This window comes from Mytilus californianus, unplaced genomic scaffold (assembly GCF_021869535.1).
Source record: "Mytilus californianus isolate M0D057914Y unplaced genomic scaffold, xbMytCali1.0.p SCAF_5, whole genome shotgun sequence".
Classification (NCBI taxonomy): Eukaryota; Metazoa; Mollusca; class Bivalvia; order Mytilida; family Mytilidae; genus Mytilus; species Mytilus californianus.
In genome coordinates, this window is record NW_026262701.1 from 48,301,434 (window position 1) to 48,327,223 (window position 25,790).

General features: G+C 30.3%; 1 protein-coding gene and 3 long non-coding RNA genes across 4 annotated transcripts in view; 3 read left to right on the forward strand and 1 right to left on the reverse strand.

Moving 5' to 3' along the window:
* The first annotated feature begins 797 nt into the window (after positions 1-797).
* On the forward strand, positions 798-3,603 carry LOC127700675 (uncharacterized). Its single transcript, XR_007981685.1, has 3 exons — positions 798-867; positions 2,068-2,131; positions 3,474-3,603. It is a non-coding gene; the product is annotated as an uncharacterized LOC127700675 (long non-coding RNA).
* Positions 3,604-8,097: 4,494 nt separating this feature from the next.
* Positions 8,098-10,460, forward strand: LOC127702392 (uncharacterized). Its single transcript, XR_007982408.1, has 3 exons — positions 8,098-8,170; positions 8,530-8,591; positions 9,202-10,460. It is a non-coding gene; the product is annotated as an uncharacterized LOC127702392 (long non-coding RNA).
* A 607-nt stretch (positions 10,461-11,067) lies between these two features.
* LOC127702391 (uncharacterized) lies at positions 11,068-14,873 on the forward strand. The gene is made up of 3 exons (XR_007982407.1): positions 11,068-11,150; positions 11,500-11,561; positions 12,174-14,873. It is a non-coding gene; the product is annotated as an uncharacterized LOC127702391 (long non-coding RNA).
* A 9,203-nt stretch (positions 14,874-24,076) lies between these two features.
* The window catches only part of LOC127702401 (VPS9 domain-containing protein 1-like), a 33,739-nt gene continuing 32,025 nt past the window's right edge, over positions 24,077-25,790 (reverse strand). The window contains exon 14 of the mRNA XM_052206600.1: positions 24,077-24,768. Coding sequence (XP_052062560.1) covers positions 24,684-24,768 — 85 coding nt within the window. The 3' untranslated portion in view covers positions 24,077-24,683. The remainder of the gene's footprint in view (positions 24,769-25,790) is intronic.

Below are 25,790 nucleotides of genomic sequence, written 5' to 3' on the forward strand. Positions count from 1 at the left end.
AGATTTAAAAAAAAAATACAGGTCTGTGTCTTTGTTTTTGAGATATAATCAATTGAAATTTTGGCGGGAAATGATTCCTCTAGATTTTTCATACATTTAATTTTGGCACATTTTTCGTTTCAAATACAATGAAAAGATAACGAGGATTGTATAAGATTTTTAAAAAATGGTTATTTAAAACTATATGTAATGAAAAAATAAGTAGGGGTTAGGGTCTTAGGGAGCAAAATTTGTATTGGCACTACATGGATAAAAACTAGAGGATTGGCAAATCTGACAAGAAGTCAAAAACAAGAGTAGCGAACATCCTTAAGACTAAGACAACAAGCAACATCCTTATTTTCTGTGTGTAAAACACCATTGACTAATAAACTGACAAGTTTAATATTTTAAGTTACCAGGTACATGAAAAAGATTTTTCCTCAAAATAGCAATAGTAAATCCAGAGATAGGAATAAAACTTCAAGGGGAGACTAGTACAATTAACAGAAAGATTTTTTTATTCAATGGGAGATAACTTGTTACAACTAGAATGGCTATTTTTGATTTTTGCTGTTATGCCTTCCTGGGCGCCCCAAATAAAATATTTTTAAAAGCCATACAAAATTTCACTAATTTGGACTGATTTATTTGCAGTTGAGGTTAAAATTACGTTTTCCATCTTTTATATTAATTTTACAAACAGTTTTGATGTTATACTATGTGTCAATGTAGTAAGAAATCAGAATAATATTTGGTAAATTTTATGTTGACAGAGAAATGTAAAATATGTAATGTGTCAATTTTAATTCCTTTTTAGGTTCATTCTGTGACATTTTTTCATGGTGTGGGAATAAGACTTGGTGGTCTTATACAGCTAATATGTAGGTAGGTACCAGTATGTTATTCCTGTTTTGAAAAAAATAAATGTATTATAAAAACTATATATGGACATAGTATGTGCTCTCAGGGTGATATCCAGTTGAAATTACACAAAAGAAATGGAACTCTTTATTAGGGAAGATTAAAAAGGCCAAGTTGGTATATTTGAATTGTTTACATCTGTTTCTTTGGGCTTTCAAAGTTTAATGTAGGTGCATAATTTAGGATTTTATATATATATGTGTTTTTTACTTAAAGTATGAGCTTCAAGATATTAGTACACTTTTAATTTAAAGACAAATTTCCACAAAACAGTCGATTTTGGTAGGTGCGAATACATGTGGATCTATTTTGTGCATAGGCATAAATTCTCTCACTTCAGATTCTATTATTTTTTATATATTTAGGCTACAGGTTGATATAATAACATTAAAAACTTACAGTACTAAAAATTGAAATGTATGGATCAGGTGAAATATTTTTCCAATGAGTCATAAAAACAGAGTAGGTGTGTTTGATTAACAAATTTTAACTGAAAGTACTTGACAACAGACTTTAGAAGTAGATCTTAGAAATAAGTAACTTCAAAAAAAGTTCAATTTTTGTGTGTATTATCTAGGGTAATCTTTAACTTGAAAATTTTGAGAGTGTCCTTCCATGAAATATTTAATTGGAATTTTTTTAGTGTTTTTGAGCTTTTGAAAATTCACCATGACAACCAATCAGTTTTACGTTGACCAAAGGCCTTAAAGTACTTTAAAGGATGCTAAATAGTTAGTAGATTCATATGTCTTCTAAGATACAACTATCATATATGGATCTTATGATACTATGTGGATAAATTTATGGGTTTTCAAGAGCTAAATTGACAGCGTGTCATCACTACATTGGCTTCCAATTTTATGATTGAAAAATTTAGGTGGCGTAATGGGGAGATAATTTTGATGAAGTAAAATCCTGACTGCTCTAGGCTTGAATGTTTATAAGTGTTTGGTCAGAAGTCATCAGTACCATTATATGAGTAAATTAAAGGATCTGAATTATGTAAAATTGTGTTGGGTTGTTTTATTGCTGTCTAATTGATATATTCTCAACATCTATTTTATTTATATAACCCATTTTCCTTATGATAATTATACATACAAACAGTAAACCAACAATGATCCTTTTGAACAATTTTGAATGACTAAGCAATTTATATTTCAGGTTAGCATCACAGCTTGTCCGTAAGGATTGAGGCTGGGAATGGCCATTGGAGATGACTTTTATGGTAAGAACCAATGCTTAGGTTTATGAACTATTCATCCATGAGCATGTAAATCCCTAAATTTTTATAAAGCACAGATGTAGATCTTACATTTTAATGTTTTCTCAAGTTTATAATTGTATATATTTCTAAAATGAAGGAGATGTGGTATGATTGCCAATGAGACATTTATCAAACACAGACCAAATGACGTGGATGTAAGCAACAAAAGGTCACCGCATGGCCTTCAACAATGAGTAAAATCTAAACCATACAGTTAACTATTAAAGTCCACCACATGAAATAATTCAAATGAGAAAACCAACAGCCTGATTTATGTTAAAATAATGAAGGAAAAAAATATGTCAGACATAAACCAATGACTTGTTTTTATACCCCCCTTTAAAAAAGTGGGGATATACTGTTTTACCTTTGTCTGTCCGTCTGTCCATCCGTCAGTCCTTCAGTCCGTTCTACCGTCCCATGAACATTTTTCATCGCATCTTTCTCAGGAACTACATTACAAGGATTTCTGAAATTTGGTTTCAGGGTTTATATAAGTCAGCTATATCATGTGATGCGTTTTCAGATTCATCACAACAACTTCCTGTTTACCGAACACTTGTATCATTTTACACATGATAGCCAAGTTGAAAATTTTCGTCACATTTTTCTCAGGAACTACAATACAAGGATTTCTGAAATTTGGTTCCAGGGTTTATATTAGTCAGCTATACTGTGTGATGCGTTTTCAGATTCATCATTCAACAACTTCCTGTTTACCTAACACTTACATATTTTTACACTATTAAAATTATCCAATTGCGGCAGGGGTATCATCAGTGAGCAGTAGCTTGCAGTTTCACTTGTTCATCCTTTTTTGCTATAAAGATTGGTAGTTAGAAATTATGACAACAAATCGCTTTAAAACAAAGTAAAAGAAATATTATATGCATCATAATTGTAAGAGGGTAGTAATGGGGGTAATTTCATGACGAATATTGGTAAAAAAATCTTGCCAAATGACAACGATAATTTTTGGTGCATGACAATAAAATGTACATTTTCTTTATGACGATAAAAAATTGTCTGTTTTTACTCAATTTAAATTCTTTCCAAAAATAATGGTAACGGATAATTATTTGAGACCTCTGACAAATCAGGATAATGATTGTTTGACGAATAATGATAAAGTTTTAACCAATTTGACGCTAACAGTAGCTGAAAATGACTGTTTGACGCCTGATGGTAAAGGGCATTTCTACCCTCATTTAATGCCTAGTTAATTATTCGTTTGCATTAAATATTGTTTCAATTTTCAAATAGTTTTGACAGATAGGTTTAAGAATGTCTATTTCTTTTTCAGGTAACTTTTACTGTGGCTGCATAAAATGATTGTGTGATATAACTGTAACAGTAAAGAATGTAATTCAGACAATTTTTGTGTATGTTTGAGAATTTTTACAAAAAAAAAAAAAAAAAAAAAAAAACAAAAATTGTAAAGATTCTCCATTTTCAACATGATTGGAAATTGTAGTTAACTTGAATTTCAAACACTTCCAGTAGGTTAAGAATGGAAAATCTATATAAAAAAAAAGAAAAGAAGAAATGAAAAAGAAAAAAAAATGTAATTTTTATTAAAATGTATTTTTTGGGTTTCCTGCATTGTTAGATATATATTTTTTTCTAACTTTTTGTATTTTTAGCTAAAAAAAATAAGATTATTTCACTAAAAGCATAGTAAAGGAACATCTTGGTGAACAAAAATTGTTTGATTGATTTTTGGTGTGAAACGCCACTTTCAGCCCAATTTGTTATAATTTGGTGACCATTTTGTTTTATTGGTTGAAATCGGAGTAACAAGAGGGAACCACCAAATTTAGGCAGGAAAACTGCCAATCCTAGTCAATTAAGATTTGAGTCAAATGCACCTACCATTTGCTGGGTTTGAACTCTCTGCCACAAAGGGCTGTAGGTGAAAATTGATGTAATAGATAAGTTATTAAAATGTGTTGGTTTTTTGTTATTAAATTATTTTTGATTTTGATACTATTTTTTTGTATTTTTGTTAAATATAGTAATAATATGGAGTCCTAACAGGGTGAAATTAAGGTCAAAGGGAGGTAATTTAGTATACCCCTGTTTAACTCCTCATTCTTGAAACCCCCTCAGTGTTAGCTTTTATTTTACTTGGATATTTACATTTGTACAACTTTTGTAATATCAGATGTATACTAGCTAATATTGACTATTATTTAGAGCTCTGTAATGAAAAAAAAATGTCAGAAGATCTCTAGATAATAAATATCTGGGTGGGAGAGATCAAGGGTTACTTAAAATCATTTGGTGAAATTTTTCAAAAAGGATATTAGTTGAAAGTGCATCTGATATTTTTTTTTATAAATATAACTTTTATTTCTAAAAACAAACAGACAAAAAAAAAGATCAACAATTTGATGAGAACAGCCACCTAGGCAGCCAGAAGAGCAGCTCCACGGAAGATGATATACATATTAAATGAATCTTCAACCATGTCTGAGGCATTACCATGAAAAATGATAAGGCAAGTTTATTTAAGCAAAACAATTTCTATACATTTTCTAGTGATTTTTTATAAACACTGCATATTAAAACAACAAACAGCACCTTTATCATCTGCATGCAAAACACCATTGAAGAATTAGTTTATCAGTTTAATATTTTAAGTTACCAGGTACTGGAACTAGATTTTCTATTAAAACGAGTAGGTCTTGAAATAAGAATAAAACTAGGGGGAGACTAGCACAATTAACAGCAAGATTCTTTCATTCAATGGGAGGTAACTCTGTAAAATATGTCGATTTATGTGCAGTTGAAATTCAAATCATAAACCTTTGAATTATTTTTTGTTTTCCATCTTTTATAATAACTTTACAAAAGATGTGTTTATGTTATACCATTGTGTACATGTAGTATTAAAGAAATCAGAACAAAATTTAGAAAATTTTAGATGGACAGAGAAATGGATTTGTAAGATATATAATGTATCAATTTTCGATTCTTTTTAGGTTATTTCTGTGACATCTTTTCATGGTATGGGAATGACTTGGTGGTCTCATACAGCTAATATGTAGGTAGGTACCAGTATGTTATTCCTGTTTGAAAAAAATAAATTGATTATAAAAGTTATTTGGAAATATCATGTGCTCTAGGTTTGAAGGTTTATACGAGTTTGGTCAGAAGTCCTCTTTCTTTTATCAGTACCATTATATGAGTAAATTTAAGGATCTGATATGCAAAATTTTGTGGGGTTGCTGGATTGCTGTCTTATCTATATGTTCAACATCTATATTACCTTTATAGATTATTTCTATTTAATATACATATAGTATACCTAGGACTAATACATTTATTTATAAGTTCCAGAGTATACCAACAATGATCCTTTCAAACAGTTTTTAATGACTTAGCATTTCATATTTCAGATAAGCATCACAGCTTGTCTTAGGATTGAGGCTGGGAATGGCCATTGGAGCTGACTTTTTTGGTAAGAACCAATACAAGATTTATGAATTCAAAGAGCATTTTAATACCCAAGATTTTTATGATGCACAGATGTAGATCTTACATTATAATGTTTTCTTTAGTTATAATTGAATATATAATCTCATTAAGGAGGTATCAAGATGTCAAAAATTATAATTTAGGAAATGTTATCTGTTATCTAAAATTGTCTCCATATATACAAATAAAGAGATGTGGTATGATTGCTAACGAGACAATTATCAACCAAAGAACAAATGACATGGATGTAAGCAACTTAAGGTCATCTGAGGCCTCCAACATTGAGTAAAACCTATAATAAAAGTCCCCATCATGACAAAATATGACACAATTCAAATGAGAAAACCAACAGCCTGATTTATGATAAAACAATGAAGGAGAAACAAATATGTCAGACATTAACCAACTAAGTGTATTTCATCCTTTTTTGCTATAAAGACTGGCAGTTTAAACTTTGTCAACAAATCACTTTAAAACAAAGTAAAAGAAATGTATGCATTATAATTGTTATGCCTTATTAATTATTCTTTTGCATTAAATATTGTTTCAATTTCTTTTTGACATATGTTTAATATATGTATATTTTTTTTCAGGTAACTGTGGCTGCATAAAATGATTGTGTGATATAACTGTAACAGTAAAGAATGTAATTCACACAATTTTTGTGTATTTTTGAGCAATTGTTTATAATTTTTTACCAAAAGAAAAAAAAAATAAACATGTAAAGATTCTCCATTTTAACAAGATTGGAAGTTGTAGGTTAATTTGTATTTGACATTTTAAAATGCCTCTATCTTTTTTCCATTATAACCCATGGCTATATTCTGGTATCTCTACTCATGTCCATTATTGTCTTGACAATTATTGTGTCATGCTTATGGATAATGAACTGGTTTTTGGTATGTAGTTTTGTAAAGATGAGTTAATAGTTCAGATCGTACCATTATTATTTTACCCTGTGACTAGACTAAATTTGTCCTTTGAAAATGAAGTAAAATGGACCAATTTTACAATTTTACTTGTTGACCTACTAAAGACATCTTAATAATGGTCCATGTCTAGTCAATACACTTCCAGTAGGTTAAGAATGGAAAATCTAAAAAAAAAAAAATGAAAAAAAGAGAAATGAAGAAAGAGAAAAAATGTTATTTTTATTGAAATGTTTTTTTTTGAGTTTCTTGAATGGTTAAGTTATTTATTTTTTCAAACTTTTTGTTATTTTTAGCTAAAAAGCTGGTGACCATTTTTTTTTATTGGTTTAAGTCAGAGTAACGAGAGAGAACCACCACATTTAGGCAGGAAAGACAATCTTAGTCGATAAAAATTTTAGTAGAACGCACCTTCCACATGCTGGGTTTCAACTCTCTGCCATCAAGGCCCGAAGGTGAAAATTGATGTAATAGAAATGTTATTAAGATGTGTTGTTTTTTGTCATTAAATTATTTTTCAATTTTTATTATATTATTTTTTGTAATTTTGTTAAATATAGCAATGATGTTGAGTCCTAACAGGGTGAAATTTAGGTCAAAGGGAGGAATTTATTATCCCCCAGTTTAACTCCTCATTCTTGAATCTCCTTCTGTGTTAGCTTTTATTTTACTTGGATATTTATGTTTATATAAAAAAAAATCAGGTGTATACTAGCTAATATTGACTATTATTTAGAGCTTTGTAATGAAAAAAAAATGTAAGCAGAGCTCTAAGTAATAGATATGTGGGTTGGGAGAAATCAAGGCTAACTAAAAATTATTTGTTGAAATTTTTTAAAAAATTAGCTGAAAGTGCATCTGATTTTTTTATACATAATATATTTACCCTGGTATATCATTATTTCTAAAAAAAAATGGACAAAAAATAGATCAACAATTAGATGAGGACAGCCACCTTGGCAGTCAGAACAGCTCTAAGGAAGATGGTCAATTAAATCTTCAACCAAGTCTGAGGCATTAACATGAAAAATAATAAGGCAAGTTTATTTAAGCCAAACAATTTCTATAATACATTCTCTAAAAAAGTTTGATGAACAGTGCATATTAAGACAACAAACAGCATCCATATCATCTAAATGCAAAACACCATTGAAGAATTAGATTACATCGTTTAATATTTTAAGTTACCATGTACATGAACAAGATTTTCTATTAAAACATCAAAATAGGAATAAAACTTCAAGGGGAGACAAGTAAAATTAACAGCAAGATTCTTTAATTCAATGGGAGATAACTCATTGTAAAATATGTAGATGATTTTTGTGCAGTTGAAATTCAAATCATAAACCTTTGACTTATTTTTTGTTTTCCATCTTTTATATTAATTTTATGAAAGAGGTGTTTATGATATACCATTGTGTACATGTAGTAAGAAATAAGAACAAAATTTAATAAATTTTAGGTAGACGGACAAATGGATTTGTAAGATATATAATGTGTCAATTTTCAATTCTTTTTAGGTACTATCTGTGACAATATGTTTTCATGGTTTGGGAATAAGACTTGGTGGTCTTGTACAGCTTATACATAGGTGGGCACCAGTAAGTTATTCTTGTTTTGAAAAAGAAATAAAATGTATTATAAAAATAATTTGAAAATATTATGTGCTCTAGGTTTGAAGGTTTATAAGAGTGGTCAGAAGTCCTTTTTCTTTTATCAGTACCATTATATGAGTAAATTTAAGGTCGATCTGATGTTATGCAAAAGTTTGTGGGGTTGCTGGATTGCTGTCTTATCCATATGTTCAACATCTATATTACCTTTATAGATTATTTCTATTTAATATACATATAGTATACCTAGGACTAATACATTTATTTATAAGTTCCAGAGTATACCAACAATGATCCTTTCAAACAGTTTTTAATGACTTAGCATTTCATATTTCAGATAAGCATCACAGCTTGTCTTAGGATTGAGGCTGGGAATGGCCATTGGAGCTGACTTTTTTGGTAAGAACCAATACAAGATTTATGAATTCAAAGAGCATTTTAATACCCAAGATTTTTATGATGCACAGATGTAGATCTTACATTATAATGTTTTCTTTAGTTATAATTGAATATATAATCTCATTAAGGAGGTATCAAGATGTCAAAAATTATAATTTAGGAAATGTTATCTGTTATCTAAAATTGTCTCCATATATACAAATAAAGAGATGTGGTATGATTGCTAACGAGACAATTATCAACCAAAGAACAAATGACATGGATGTAAGCAACTTAAGGTCATCTGAGGCCTCCAACATTGAGTAAAACCTATAATAAAAGTCCCCATCATGACAAAATATGACACAATTCAAATGAGAAAACCAACAGCCTGATTTATGATAAAACAATGAAGGAGAAACAAATATGTCAGATATTAACCAACTAAGTGTATTTCATCCTTTTTTGCTATAAAGACTGGCAGTTTAAACTTTGTCAACAAATCACTTTAAAACAAAGTAAAAGAAATGTATGCATTATAATTGTTATGCCTTATTAATTATTCTTTTGCATTAAATATTGTTTCAATTTCTTTTTGACATATGTTTAATATATGTATATTTTTTTTCAGGTAACTGTGGCTGCATAAAATGATTGTGTGATATAACTGTAACAGTAAAGAATGTAATTCAGACAATTTTTGTGTATTTTTGAGCAATTAATTGTTTATAATTTTTTACCAAAAGAAAAAAAAAATAAACATGTAAAGATTCTCCATTTTTAACAAGATTGGAAGTTGTAGGTTAATTTGTATTTGACATTTTAAAATGCCTCTATCTTTTTTCCATTATAACCCATGGCTATATTCTGGTATCTCTACTCATGTCCATTATTGTCTTGACAATTATTGTGTCATGCTTATGGATAATGAACTGGTTTTTGGTATGTAGTTTTGTAAAGATGAGTTAATAGTTCAGATCGTACCATTATTATTTTACCCTGTGACTAGACTAAATTTGTCCTTTGAAAATGAAGTAAAATGGACCAATTTTACAATTTTACTTGTTGACCTACTAAAGACATCTTAATAATGGTCCATGTCTAGTCAATACACTTCCAGTAGGTTAAGAATGGAAAATCTAAAAAAAAAAAAAAAAAATGAAAAAAAGAGAAATGAAGAAAGAGAAAAAATGTTATTTTTATTGAAATGTTTTTTTTTGAGTTTCCTGAATGGTTTAGATACATATTTTTTCAAACTTTTTGTTATTTTTAGCTAAAAAGCTGGTGACCATTTTTTTTTATTGGTTTAAGTCAGAGTAACGAGAGAGAACCACCACATTTAGGCAGGAAAGACAATCTTAGTCGATAAAAATTTTAGTAGAACGCACCTTCCACATGCTGGGTTTCAACTCTCTGCCATCAAGGCCCGAAGGTGAAAATTGATGTAATAGAAATGTTATTAAGATGTGTTGTTTTTTGTCATTAAATTATTTTTCAATTTTAATTATATTATTTTTTGTAATTTTGTTAAATATAGCAATGATGTGGAGTCCTAACAGGGTGAAATTTAGGTCAAAGGGAGGAATTTATTATCCCCCTGTTTAACTCCTCATTCTTGAATCTCCTTCTGTGTTAGCTTTTATTTTACTTGGATATTTATGTTTATATAATAAAAAATCATATCAGATGTATACTAGCTAATATTGACTATTATTTAGAGCTTTGTAATGAAAAAAAAATGTAAGCAGAGCTCTAAGTAATAGATATGTGGGTTGGGAGAAATCAAGGCTAACTAAAAATTATTTGTTGAATTTTTTTAAAAATTAGCTGAAAGTGCATCTGATTTTTTTATATATAATATATTTACCCTGGTATATCATTATTTCTAAAAAAAAAAATGGACAAATTACATCAACAATTAGATGAGGACAGCCACCTTGGCAGTCAGAACAGCTCTAAGGAAGATGGTCAATTAAATCTTAAACCAAGTCTGAGGCATTAACATGAAAAATAATAAGGCAAGTTTATTTAAGCCAAACAATTTCTATAATACATTCTCTAAAAAAGTTTGATGAACAGTGCGTATTAAGACAACAAACAGCATCCATATCTAAATGCAAAACACCATTGAAGAATTAGATTACATCGTTTAATATTTTAAGTTGCCATGTACATGAACAAGATTTTCTATTAAAACATCAAAATAGGAATAAAACTTCAAGGGGAGACAAGTAAAATTAACAGCAAGATTCTTTAATTCAATGGGAGATAACTCATTGTAAAATATGTAGATGATTTTTGTGCAGTTGAAATTCAAATCATAAACCTTTGACTTATTTTTTTGTTTTCCATCTTTTATATTAATTTTATGAAAGAGGTGTTTATGATATACCATTGTGTACATGTAGTAAGAAATAAGAACAAAATTTAATAAATTTTAGGTAGATGGACAAATGGATTTGTAAGATATATAATGTGTCAATTTTCAATTCTTTTTAGGTACTATCTGTGACAATATGTTTTCATGGTTTGGGAATAAGACTTGGTGGTCTTGTACAGCTTATACATAGGTAGGCACCAGTAAGTTATTCTTGTTTTGAAAAAGAAATAAAATGTATTATAAAAATAATTTGAAAATATTATGTGCTATAGGTTTGAAGGTTTATAAGAGTGGTCAGAAGTCCTTTTTCTTTTATCAGTACCAATATATGAGTAAATTTAAGGTCGATCTGATGTTATGCAAAAGTTTGTGGGGTTGCTGGATTGCTGTCTTATCCATATGTTCAACATCTATATTACCTTTATAGATTATTTCTATTTAATATACATATAGTATACCTAGGACTAATACATTTATTTATAAGTTCCAGAGTATACCAACAATGATCCTTTCAAACAGTTTTTAATGACTTAGCATTTCATATTTCAGATAAGCATCACAGCTTGTCTTAGGATTGAGGCTGGGAATGGCCATTGGAGCTGACTTTTATGGTAAGAACCAATACAAGATTTATGAATTCAAAGAGCATTTTAATACCCAAGATTTTTTATGATGCACAGATGCAGATCTTACATTATAATGTTTTCTTTAGTTATAATTGAATATATTATCTCAAAGGAGGTATCAAGATGTCAAAAATTATAATTTAGGAAATCTTATCTGTTATCTAAAATTGTCTCCATATATACAAATAAAGAGATGTGGTATGATTGCTAATGAGACATTTATCAATCAGAGAACTTCTGATGTGGATGTTAGCAACTTAAGGTCATCTGATGCCTCCAACATTGAGTAAAACCTATAATAAAAGTCCCCATCATGACAAAATATGACACAATTCAAATGAGAAAACCAACAGCCTAATTTATGATAAAACAATGAAGGAAAAACAAATATATCAGACATCTACCAATGACTTGTTGTTCATCCTTTTTTGCTATAAAGACTGGTAGTTTAAACTTTGTCAACAAATCACTTTAAAACAAAGTAAAAGAAATGTTGTATGCATTATAATTGGTATGCCTTATTAATTATTCTTTTGCATTAAATATTGTTTCCATATATTTTTGACATGTGCTTAATATATGTATATTTTTTTTCAGGTAACTGTGGCTGCATAAAATGATTGTGTGATATAACTGTAACAGTAAAGAATGTAATTCAGACAATTTTTGTGTATGTTTCACTGTTTACAGTTTGAGAAAATGTTTATGATTTTTTACAAAAAAAAAAAAAAAAAAAATATGTAAAGATTCTTCATTTTCAACAAGATTTGAAGTTGTTGGTTAATGAACTGGTTTTTGGTATGTAGTTTTGTAATGATGAGTTCATAGCTCAGATCTTATTCATTATTTTTTTTTTTTTTTTTTTGCCTGTGACCAGATTTAATTCCTACTTTGAAAGTGAAGTGAAATATATTGATAATGGTCAGTGCTTAGTGACTCTAGTCTTTAACACTTCCAGTAGGTAAAGAATGGAGAATCTAAAAAAAAAAAAAAAAAAAAAAAAAATTTATGTTATTTTATTGAAATTTATTTTTTGGTTTCCCTATTGTTAATAGATATATATATCTTTTCAAACTTTTTGTTATTTTTAGTTGAGTTTGTAACTAAGCATAAAAAATTGTTAGGAATATTTCACAACAGTGAAATTATTGTTATTTGAGGGGTCCCAAAGGTATGCTATATGATTTCACAAAGTACCCATTAGACTTACATTGGTTAACATGTATTTTTGAAGTTATGTATGTGCAAGTCTTACAAGTGCTTTTTGAAATGAATTTTGCAGGTTAGAAACCAATCAAGTAGGACTTTGATGGCCAAAAACTAAAGGGAATATAAAAAAAATCCTATTAAACAATTTAAATACTGAGATTAAGTTTATGCATTTTTAATGACTACAAATAAAAATGTTTGGTTAGTTGGTCTGGTTTTACTCCACTTTCTGTACATTTATACAAATTAATGGCTGTCAGTTTTATTTATTGGTTTTGTTTATATATTATAAATGCATTATTCAGCATCGTAGGCCACTCAAGTGAAAATGATTACACAATTTTTACAGTTTGTTATATTTTTATATTTTTATGAGATTGTTTTTTTATGTTTTTTCTCATTCATCGTTATTTATATTTTGAGGAATATTTTAAGGTTTATTTTTTGAGTATTGTACTCAACTTCTTAAGAATTATTTACCCATCCAAGATTAATCAGGAACCAGTCTTTGCTCTTACTCCTAAATGCTGCATGCTTATATATAGCAGAGGATCATGAAATACCAATTATTAATTCTTCGGTTTGAACCAGCTGGGGATCATATTCCATGACCTTCTGCACGCGAGGCGAGCATGAAATGGGCTGTTGAAGAAGATTTGTCTGTCTGTTTGTCTGTCATAATCTCTCATCCACAGCTTATATTGGAAGGTTTTCTTTGAAACTTTCAGTTTATCTTCTTTAACTAATGGCAGTGTGTTTTTTATTTTATTATGAAATTTGGGGGTTCCCAATTGAAATGAATGGACCTTTTGAATATTTTGATTAAGTTGGGAAGGAATAATTAACTTCTCACCAAAATTTCGTCATGTGAAGGATAGGTTGGTTTGTTTTTAATCTTGCTTTTAATAGTTGGATCTCATTATGACAAAATTTTCATAACATTTAACAAGAATTTAGAATAAATTCTGCTTCAAGACTTTAATATATTACCACTGTATCTTTTAAGTAAACTTTATAAGGTTTTGCTATAACAAGATTTGTGTTTTATCTGATTTTATATTATTTTAGTGGTTTTTATATAATTTTATTTGTTTTTATTATCAAATCTTATTATACCAAGCCTTAATATAATTTACGGGGAAAATTTAGATTTTGTTTATACATGCAATACAAGATATTTATTTACGTAATGAGTAATGAATTTAACTATTGATGCATGCAGTCCTTGAAGATTGACAAAATTGCAAGATTTATGGATGTAAGTTCAGAATCTGCTCTAACTAAACTATGTTGATATCAGCTGAACCATCCTATCCTTCAGGTTAATAAGATGTAATACATGAAAAAAATCCATTCTTCAATTGGAGAATCTTAAAAAGTGAAAAAAATGGTACACAATGTCGTCAGATACTGAAGATTATTTGAAAGTTAAGAAAAAGTCCATTTAATACTTTAATTGTGGCTGAAAGTTGTAGATAGCTAAGCAAACAGATGACAACCTTGCTCACGATAACATATTTCCTAATAGATAAATCAGACTTTCAAATAACTTGGTACTGTTATCCCCTTCCTAGGAAAAAAGTACAAAATTAACATTGATTAGAAAAGAAACTGCATACATAATAAAACAGCTTAGGGTTAAAAATGAGGAGTTGAATGCAGTTAACTATTTCCTTGCATTGGTGATCTAATAATTTTTGCAAATATCAAGATATTTAGTTCATTTTAATTACACAGTAAATAGGTTGAGTACACCTCAAACATGAATTTGATTCATGTATTTTTAAACTCTTTTTTATTGTAGTTTTTACCATAGTTTTCCTTTGTATAAAAATTGTTATATTTTTGAACTGCCTTTTTTTTTAAAGTATGAGACAAACTGAGGATTTATATATTTTATTGATATCTATAATTTTTTTTATAAGTTTGGTATTAAGTAATTGAAAGCCTCAAGTTTATATATCAAGCCAAAAAAATTCACTTTTAAAAAATATAATTCATGTATCTCAAGACGGACATGATTTTCTATAACAATCAGTCTGAGAACTGGTATCCAGGAAATACAAAAGAATCCTCAGAAATGTCAGTTATTTTGTTATAATTGTAATATTTTAATAATGATACATAACCAATGATGCAGATCCTTTTCCTCCTTTTAATTGTAAAGATAATGTACAGCAGGTTCCAAAAGCTTATTACTTAATTATAATTTCTTTGATATCTATACACACCTGATGAAGCTGATTGTGTCTGGTTTCATCTGGGTATTTTGTAGCTGCGGAACCGTAGCTCATAGGTTCTTATGATATTAAAATATCTAAATAAGGACCTATGAGCTACAGTTCCGCAGCTAGGTATTTTGTATCATGATGCATGATAAAATAAAGATGAATTTGAAAATAAAATTTATGTGAGAAAACAGTCTTAAATATTATATTTTATTTATGTCTAGATGACAAATGAAGGGGGAAGAGGTTTCTGTGGTTGAGGGTATGATGAACAACCGTAGTTGTTATTTTCTGTGTCATTTGGTCTCTTGTGGAGAGTTGTCTCATTGGCAATCATACCACATCTTCTTTTTTATAAACAACAGCACAAAAAACAAAACATAGAAAACTGAAGGCTGAGCAACACGAACCCCACCAAAAACTGGGGTACATATCCATCTGACAGGGTTTGTCTTAAATTAACCTTATTTTCATGGTTCATTGATAATGTAAATGTTCTGTTATACCTTGATTAAAACCTGCATTATTGGTCTGAAAGACTTTCCACATAGAATTATCTTCAGTTACACAAGCAGGGCAATTACTTACGTGCATTCTTGTCCAAATCACAAAAGGTAATGAGGATAAATTTTCCATCACATTGTTCTTCCAATTTTAAAAACTTTCAGCAAATGACAACTGGAATATGACCTACACATAGCTGTAACTGCAAAAAAAAAATCCATTTGTCTCCCTTGCAATGTATATGGTATTATTCTTAAAGGATCCTTAGATACTTTTGTCTTGTCTGCAAATTTTCATGCTTTTAGAAAAAAAATCAGCAATTAATGTGCTGTATATTTATTGAATTTAAAACAAATTCATCTATGATTTGTTCATAAAAATTTGAAAAAGTAATCTTCATACATAATCAAGCCAAATGTCATTTTTCAAGCTTATGATTAAAATTGTTAAAAAATGCATCTTTTTTAGATATGTCACAGTTTATCGTTGTGAAAAATAACATTTTAAGTTAGAAACTTCATTATTTTAGACATCAGTAACTTTGTCAAACATTCTGTAATTGTATGAAACTTTGGCAGAAGCTTTTGTGTGATTAAGGTAGATGAGGGGTCTAAATGAATTAAAATCAATAGCATCTTTTTCAATAATTTGCCAAAATGAACTTTTTATCTTGCTTTTTTTCGAAAATATAATAAAAAGTGTGGGGAACAGAACTTTTTTCAAGTTACAGGTTGTGTAAAATTGTCAGATTTTGAATAGATTGTACATGGAAAAAACAATTTTGTGTGATAGGAAGAAAACTAAACAGTAGCATTTTAAGATTAAATATGAGAAGATAATTCTTATAATATGTTTACAGAAAGTAAAAAGAAATATCCGGGTCACCAACTTGTTTTCTTGCTATAAAACAAAATCGGTAAATTCCTTACACATTCCTGTATAAAAGTAAGGTTATTTAAGTTATCTCCCCTTATATGACAAAAGTTTTAAAAAAATTGAATGATACAAAAAAGTTCTGTCTTTTTATTTTAAATCAGTCGTTATAATTAGAAAAAACACATTATTTTCTTTATCTAAATGAAAAGTCTTGTGTTCTGCTTTTTAACAATTCCAAGATGTCTGAAGACATCCTATCTACCTTAATAAGAGATAATGTTTGATTTTTTTCTTGACTTTATAGTATTTTACCAATACTTAGTTCTTTGCAGTTAACATGAACATACAGTCTGGGATTGCATTTTTTAGACATCTATTTCTATTTTAAACCCTCATGGAATGTTCTGAAACTTGAACAGAGGCTTTTTCAAAATGAAAAAAATATCATCTAGGGGATGGGCAATGAGGATTTTTTTCTGAATGAATATTCATAATGTTAGAATGTTTGCAAATTCAAGCCAATTACTTTGTTAAGATGAATACCTGGGCTGGTATCATTTTATGGGCTTTGCTTGGTGTTCATGAGCTATTCTAAGTTTACGACAATGGACAACACTTACAGACAACGACGACGAAACCATGTGATAATAGCTCACATAGCCCAAATTGTGTTTCAACTTGAAGTTCTGGAAATGTAAGCAAACTCAATCTGAATGTTCATTAGGGAATTTAGATTGAAAATAGTATCCTTGGATATGATCCATAAAAACATGGCTGCTGTTGCATGCATGAAAGTATTAACATAGGTGTAAATTGCCATGTTTGTCTTTCTTTACAATAATTAATATAGTTAGAGCAAAATTAACTGAGTAAAACGGATAAGCAGGTCAACTACCTACCATGAAATTTTCAGTAAAATTGAACAACCCAGTTTAGAGTAATTGTCCTGAAATGTCCTTTTATAGCAAAGGAGTAGAGCCTCCAGGTGAGTAACCTATTAAACAGCCCTTCAATTGTTTGAGTAAATTTCAAGTGTATGTATTGCTTAATTCATTTTTTTTTTTTGGATATAAGACATATTGTATATATGCTTCATATTCATAAATATGTTACCCTGAATTAGGAATAGATATCATTTAAGTCCATTTTTCTATGAATTTGTAACTTTTTTCTCCAACTTTTTTCCTGATTTCATCTGTGGCGCCACCCCTCACCCATTGAAAGTTTCGTTGATAATAAAGAATATGGTATATAAAGAATATTTCAGCAAAAATATTTGTTGACAAAGGTTGGCTCCACTGTTCATTTTTCAGAAAACTCCCATAAATTTTGACATATTAGGTTTTTAACAAACTATACCTACATTCATGACATCATAAATACATCACTTATGACGAAATTTGTGAAAATCCTTTTTAACTGAAACCATAGGATAATTTAACATAAGTTTTCATCAAATTTTCAAAACATTATCACAGTAATGATTTTTGTCTTGCCTGCGGTGAAAGTCACAGTATGCGAGACATAGGTATTACTATCTGGCAAAGGTGGCGGTGATGAAAACTATTTGTATAAAGCTTTATATTTCAGAAGGTAGAAGACCTGGATTCTTCATGCCTTGTATGCAGATAACCTATGTTACGAAGATTCCATCCGTCATATAGCCATTGTCTTTGACCTCATTTTCATGGTTAAGTGACTGCTTGAAAAAAAAAAAAAATTATGTAATGTTAATTTCTCTTTTATCATGAGTAATAGGATAACTATATTTGGTATGTGTGTGCCTTGCAAGGTCCTCATGTCTGTCACACAGTTTTCACTTAACCCCGACCTCATATCATGGATAAGTGAACAAGGTTAAGTGTTAGTGGTCAAGTCCATATCTCAGATACTATAAGCAATAGGTCTACTATATTTGATGTATGTTATGATTGTAAAAGAGAGGTGATGGATACCAATGGGACATTCAACCTCACAAGTCGAAAAATAAACTGACAACACCATGGCTTAAAAAGAAAAAGACAGACAAACAACAGTATACAAAAAAAATAGAAAACCAAAGACTGAGCAACACGAACCCCACCAAAAAATAGGGGTGATCTCAGGAGCTCCGGAAAGGGTAAGCAGATCCTGCTCCACATGTGTCACCCATCGTGTTGCTCATGTAAGTACAAACCGGTGATGTGTCTAATTCGGTAGGTCACATAAGGGGAATGGGGAAGAGATTGTAGTTACGATAATTGGAACATTTTTTTTATTTCAACTTCAACTTCACCACTTGGAACTCTTGGTTTAAAAGCTTCTTTGTGAGCTGCAACCCTCTATCAAGGAAATTATGATAGGAAACACAAGCCCTGGAATATCTTATCAACTGGGAGATGTATACTCTGTATGCAGGCGCTGCTGGAATATTGTTACATATAGAAATGGAAAGTTCACAATTGGGAAGCTGAAATCATCTCTTTTGTCGTAAAGTTTTGTTTTCAACGGACCCTCATTGTCAATTTTTAGATGCAATTCAAGATATGAAGCAGACTTAACTGTATTTGTTGTATCCTTTATCTCAAGTTCAATGGGATAGATGGGTTCAACATAGTGTAAGGTGTACATGTCCAACTGGCAGGTGTAATTTGACCTTGACCTCATTTTCATGGTTCATTGGACAATGTTCAGTTTTTGTGGTTTGGTCTATTTCACTGATATGATAAGCAATAGGTCAAGTAGTAATTTTGTCAGTTTATCAGATACTATAAGCAATAGGTTACCTATATTTGTTGTATGGAATGATTGCAAGGTGTACATGTCTGTCTGGCAGGGTTCATATAACAGTGACCTAATTTTCATGGTTCATTGGTCAATGTTTAGTTTTTGTGGTTTTGTCTGTTTACCAGGTACTATAAGCAATAGAACCACTTTATTTGGTCTATAGAAAGATTATGTGATACTTGTAGTAAAACCTTTATATTACAGAATTTCAACATAAATTCAACCACAAGTAAAGCAGAATTGAAAAAAAAAAAAAAAGTCACAATACTCGTGGCTAATTTGAACCATAATTGACGTAATATAGGAGTTACCATAGCTATTCTTGCAATTTTTTGCCAGTTCAGAACTTTTGAACTTCAGAACGGACGCCATCACGAGTTGGTTGACCGTTATGGAATAAATGTTTCACAGATGATATCGGATATGTTCCTTATGACATAACTACAATACCCTTCCCTTTTCATGAATGTCACCTACCAAATTAGACTATTTACCGGTTTGTAATAACATAAGCAACACAGCGGTTGCCACATGTGGAGCAGGATCTTCTTACCCTATCGGAGTACCTGAGATCATCCCCAGTTTTTGGTGGGGTTCGTGTTGCTTAGTCTTTAGTTTTCTATGTTGTGTCATCTGTACTATTATTTGTCTGTTTGTCTTTTTATTTTTGGCCATGGCATTGTCAGTTTGTTTTCGATCTATGAGTTTGACTGTCCCTCTGGTATCTTTCGTCCCTCTCTTGAATGCCTTTAAGGAAATTAATGATACTTGATGAATTTCGCCCATCCCAGACGGTGTGTCGGAAATGAGGTTGGAATGTTTCTGCAATGTCAAGGTCACAAACATAAGTCTTTTCACTCACAAATTTTTATGCTTTTAAAAAGATATAATTGATAGTATTGTTCAATATAAAAATAAGATGTGGTATGATTGCCAATGAGACAATGCTCCATCAGAAACAAAATGACATAGAAGTTAACAACTATAGGTCACAGTAAGGCCTTCAACAATGAGTAAAATCCATACCACATAGTTAGCTATAAAAGGCCCAGAAATGACAAAACTGTATACATTGTATTAAGACAAATACAATGAAAAGAATGTATAAATTTGAACTTACAGTACCTTTAGTTTGACACTGGGGTTAAGTTATACACACACAAAGTTTATATTTTAAAGGTAGACTTAACAGAAAACCTACATTTTATTTAAGGGTGTTCTTTGCTCTGAGACTGGGACTTCTATGATCAGTGAAATAACATTCTGTATGATATTTCCATCTGGTCAAGGATTCATCAAGTGAAATCATTTGTCATTGATCATATTCATAGTAAGGACTTGTTGCATCAACTTTCCTAAAACTTTTCATTAATCCATGAATCTCAGTAACACTAGGACTGAATGGTCTAAGCAGTTCAATAAATAATTTAATTTTTTCAGATAATAGGCAAGAATGTTTTAAAATGGTAAAATTCATCTTTTAAGGACAATAACTCCTATAAGAAGTCGTTTGACAGTTTAGACATCAATGCACAATAGGTAGTGCTCAACATTTTGAACATTTTTGCTCATTACAGATTTTCTCTATTGATAACGGTTTTCAAAATAATAAGCAAAACTTGCATTTTACCCCTATTATCTATTTCAGGCATGGTGGCCATCTTGGTTGGCTGGCGGGGTCATCGGACACATTTTTTAAACTAAATATCCCAATAATGATTGTGGCCAAGTTTAGTTAAATTTGGCCCTGTAGTTTCAGAGGAGAAGATTTTTGTAAAAGTTAACGAAGACAGACGACGACAACCTAGGACAAAGGACGACAACCTAGGACGACGGACGCCAAGTGATGAGAAAAGCTCACTTGGCCTTTCAGCCAGCTGAGCTAAAAATTGAAAAATTCTTCAATTAAGGGCAATAACTCCTATAAGGATTCAACAGATGATTATTGCCATGTTTGACATGTTTGTAGATCTTGTTCTGCTAATGTTCTATTTCTAGCCATGTTGTCCATGTTGGCCATAGGCAGGATAATCCAACTGGTTTTTTTTTAACCTAGATACCCCAACGATGATTAAAGCACAGTTTGGTTGCAATTGGCCCAGTAGGTTCAGAAGATTATTGTAAAAGATGATCTATGACAGACAAGGGACACCAAGAAAAGATAATACTATAGGTCACTTGGGGTCAGTTTTCATTAAGGGCACCTGAGGATTGAAAGAGTGTACTGACAATTTTGGGTATGTTGATTTACAAATATATGTGTAGATCTTGTCTAGCTCATCAGTTGTGTTTAATTTAATTTTTAATTTTTCTAAGGGTACTAAAAATGCAAATATGGGTAAGAATCATCATTAAAGGGCCAATACCTCCTATAAGGAGTGGATTGATAATTTCAGTTATTTAAACTAATATAGAATGATGTGGTCTTTTGTCATTTCGGTGACTTTTAAACATGACTATACGTTATTGGTTTTGCTAATTGTTGAAGGTCCTACAGTAACTTATAGTTGCTTACATCTATGTCATTTGGTCTCTGGTTGATAGTCCATTGGCAATCCTACCACATCTTCTCATTCTTATATTACTGATCATTTTTACTGTTTAGTTTTTCTTCATCTGCTATATAATTTTGCAAAATAGGTAAAAATTACCATTAAATGGCTATAACTCATATAAGGAGTATTCTAACAATTTCGACCATATTTGATGTTACTGTAGACCTAGTCTGTGGCGATAATTTTTTCTATTTAAGGTTTCTTTCAATCTACTATAGTTTTCAAGGTAGTAGGTAAAACATAAACCGGTAAAAATCAAATATCTAATCAATAAATTTAGACATATCAGAAAAAAGTGCAGAAAACTAAAAGTGTGACGAGCAGAAGGAATATAATTATATAGTTCCCTATGGGTTGGACTTAAAAGAGTGGACAATACAGGGTAACATATATAATGGGAATTGATAATTCAACCATGGATCATTTGTCAAACATATAAATTGTTACACTGGCCATGTACATACAAGCATCTTTAATTATGCAAATACAGTGTTAACATACAATTATTCATCTATAGGATTAAAATACAGATCTGGGTCCAAGCTTCGCTTGCAAGGATCTGAAAACTCTCTGTTCTAAAGAACTTTCAGGATCCTCTGGCTTTCTCTTATTAATACACACCTTCAAAAATTTGAATTTTATAGGCTAATGTAATAATTACCAGAACAGAAAGTAAAACAGAGTCTTGTCAGATCCTTGTAAGCAAAGCTGTGACACAATATCTGCAGTTTAATCAGACTGAATTATTCACAACCATTTTAAACTACACATGAAAATTTAACAATGTATGAATATAAATGTCTCTAAAGAAATCAAATTACCATGAGTTAGGTATTATAAAAATCTGATTAATAACTCTTAATACAATATATACAGTACAAGTGCATGATAACATGAATTCAAGTGACCCTGTAAGTGTTTATATAAGATATATTATGCTGAATAGTAGTTTTTACAGGTGAGACAAAAGGTCTGGAACATATAGAAAGAAGAATCACATGTATCACAAGTAAAGTAAATAGTGTTAAATGTGATAAAATGTTTGTTACTGCATCTTTCAGGTGAAGACATATGAAATCAGAATATGGACAATTACTACAGTGGTATGTGTTTGTTAACATTGTAATACCAACAGGGAAGATACTCTTAAAATCAAAACATCCACACCTACAATAAAGGTATATTGAACTGGCAAAGTCTGCTATAAAAATGGATACCTGTATTCTAAACCATACTACCCATGAAAATAATAGCAAAATCACAATTTAAAATAGAATTTGAAATAATTCACAACCATCCACATCTGGAATCACCTATCAATCATCTATACTTCCTACAATGTCTGGCAAAGTGAAATAAACATACTGAGCTCAAATGACTTCGGTGGCCAAGTGGTCTAAGTAGTCAAATACTGTATCACTAGCCTATCAACACTTAGGTTGTGACTTTGAATCCCGCATGTGGCATGTGCGCTCGACTCAAATCTTAATTAACTTGGATTGTCAGTTTTCCTACCTAAGGTTGTGGTTCTCTCCAGGCACTCCGGCTTCCTCCACCAATAAAAACTGACCTCCACGAAATAGCACAATAGTGTTGAAAATGGCATTAAACACCAAGCAAAAATAATGCTGGTCATTTAGACTGAATCTTTTATAAAATACAAATAAGTATTGCACCAACTTCCCAATAAATCAAGTAAAAATATGCAATACACAATCTTTTATAAAATATGGCACTTATCTAATACTTATTCTATATGTTTATAGAATTAATTGACATAGTTTATTTTCACAGTGTACTTATATCTACTAATGATACTAGATATATGATAAATGTTTGCTACTAATTTTAAAAATCTACATCATATGGATGGACACAGTAATGTCCCTTCTTGAAAGTTGTTTGAAAGAAAATAAGACTATTCTAAACGCATAATTTAACAAAAGTTAATACCCACCCCCTTGTCTCTTAAAAAATTATAACTTAAAGTATAGTCAGTCCATTTTAAATATCACAGACAATAGATTATTATCAAATATGATACTACAACTTTTTACAAAAAAGTTCAAGCAACAGACATGACAAAAAACATTTATTTTATGGAAGAGTTAGTAAAGTGTACTAAAGACTTAACTAATTTCATCAGTAACTGCAAGTAAAAGTTCATTGAGGAAAATGTATGCAGTGGTTGTAGGTACTTATTTTATCTAAACCACCACCGATGTAAATAAATTTAATTTGATACATATGACATTTATTTGTCCTTTAAAAAGTCAAACAAAATCCAACCACCTATACATGATACATTATAAATGCTTCGCATCTCTCCCATACTAGGAGAACCCTGATTTTGCAAAATAGAAATTTTTTTTTCAAATTCTATTATGCAAAAAAACAATTGACTTTACATTCACAATAGTGAAAATGTAACAGATATACATCACTGCTTTAATCTCATCTGACTGCACATGGCTTTTAATATAACAAATGGATAATTGAGGGATGTTCTTTTCAAGAAAACAAAATATAGTGATTTTTTTTCAGATCCTTTGATTAATATAATTCAAACATTACTGAACATTCTAGGGTGAATACTCACACACTATGTTCTTTCATAGCTATTCTTAAAAGCATTGCCTAATCAGGTGAAATTTATTTAGTAATACATCAGTATGAAAATAAATATTATTTCCAATATCTCGTTCATGAATAACAAACATATAATTCATGTTCTTTTAAAGAAATGGCACATATCTATACATTTATTTGTAAATGATATCAAAATCAAATAAAAAACAAACTTCCACTACACAAATGATGTGGAATCTTTTACCAGTACACAACATTGCATCTGTATATCACAGCCATACAACCCAAAACTGATATTTTCTTTACATTAATAATTATATGTAGGTCTTTATCAGGGGAGGTAATAACAACCAAAAGCTATAAATGAGCAGGTCTCCAGTCTATGCAGCCATTCCCTGGGATACCAGATAACCTACAGCTGTCTGTATGGATGTCAAACAATATCCTTCTTCGCCCATTATATACCTAGGGAAAATAAAACATGCATATGTGAGCAACTTTGGTAAATTTTGATAAAAAGTGACAGGAACATAAAACATTTAATGTGGATTCATTTATTTTCATGGTTTTGCAATATATATATATATGCCAGTAGAAAAATTTGTACTTAGTTGAACACTTAATTTCGTGGTTAAACTATACCTTCGAAATCCACGAAAGTTGGTATCCATCAATAATAATGAATCAACAGTAGTTTTGATTATTTATAATAAATAGCCTGTACGGAAAATTGAACTAAGGGCTATTCCAGAAAGAAATGTATGGAGGGTTGGAAGGCACTATATATATTAATAATACATGGGTGATGGGTATCAGAGCAACTTTTCACACTATAATGCACTATGATTCTCAATTACAATTGTCTGGGTGGCAAGTGCAGAAACAAACTGCCTTCTAAACCCCCCCCACCCCCATACATTTTTTTTCTGGAATAACCCTTAGCTAAAATGTCAGTTTAATATATTTTATGCATTTAGAAAGTATAATCTGCAACTTTGATCAATATCAAAACTGCAAAAATATCCAAATGAGAACATCAAAGGAGATATGATCATTTGTGTGGCATCTATGCATATAACTTTTCAGATTTACTGAAGTTTTAAAAAATGGCATTTTTTGGCTTTTCAAAGGTATGTAAATGCCCACCAAAAGGATACCAAAATGGCATTTCCCCAAAATTATGCAACAATTAGCTTTTGAAACACATTTATGAATTTTTGGGATATAAGCCAATAGTGAATATTTCAGTTTTCATAAGGTAGAGTTTGCCATCTGATCAAAATTAAATGGGGAAAGTTTGGTGAGGGTCTTCCTATTATTAATCTCCTAATGTTTCTAAACATTTCAACACGTAAATTCAGATTTTTGAAAATTGTCCCATCATTATCATAGATTGCCTCTAACTAGTTTTTCCATCTGATCAGGTCCTACTGAAGATTCCTTTGTATGAGACTTTCCAAACATCATTCCTGTCAAGTTTAGTTAAC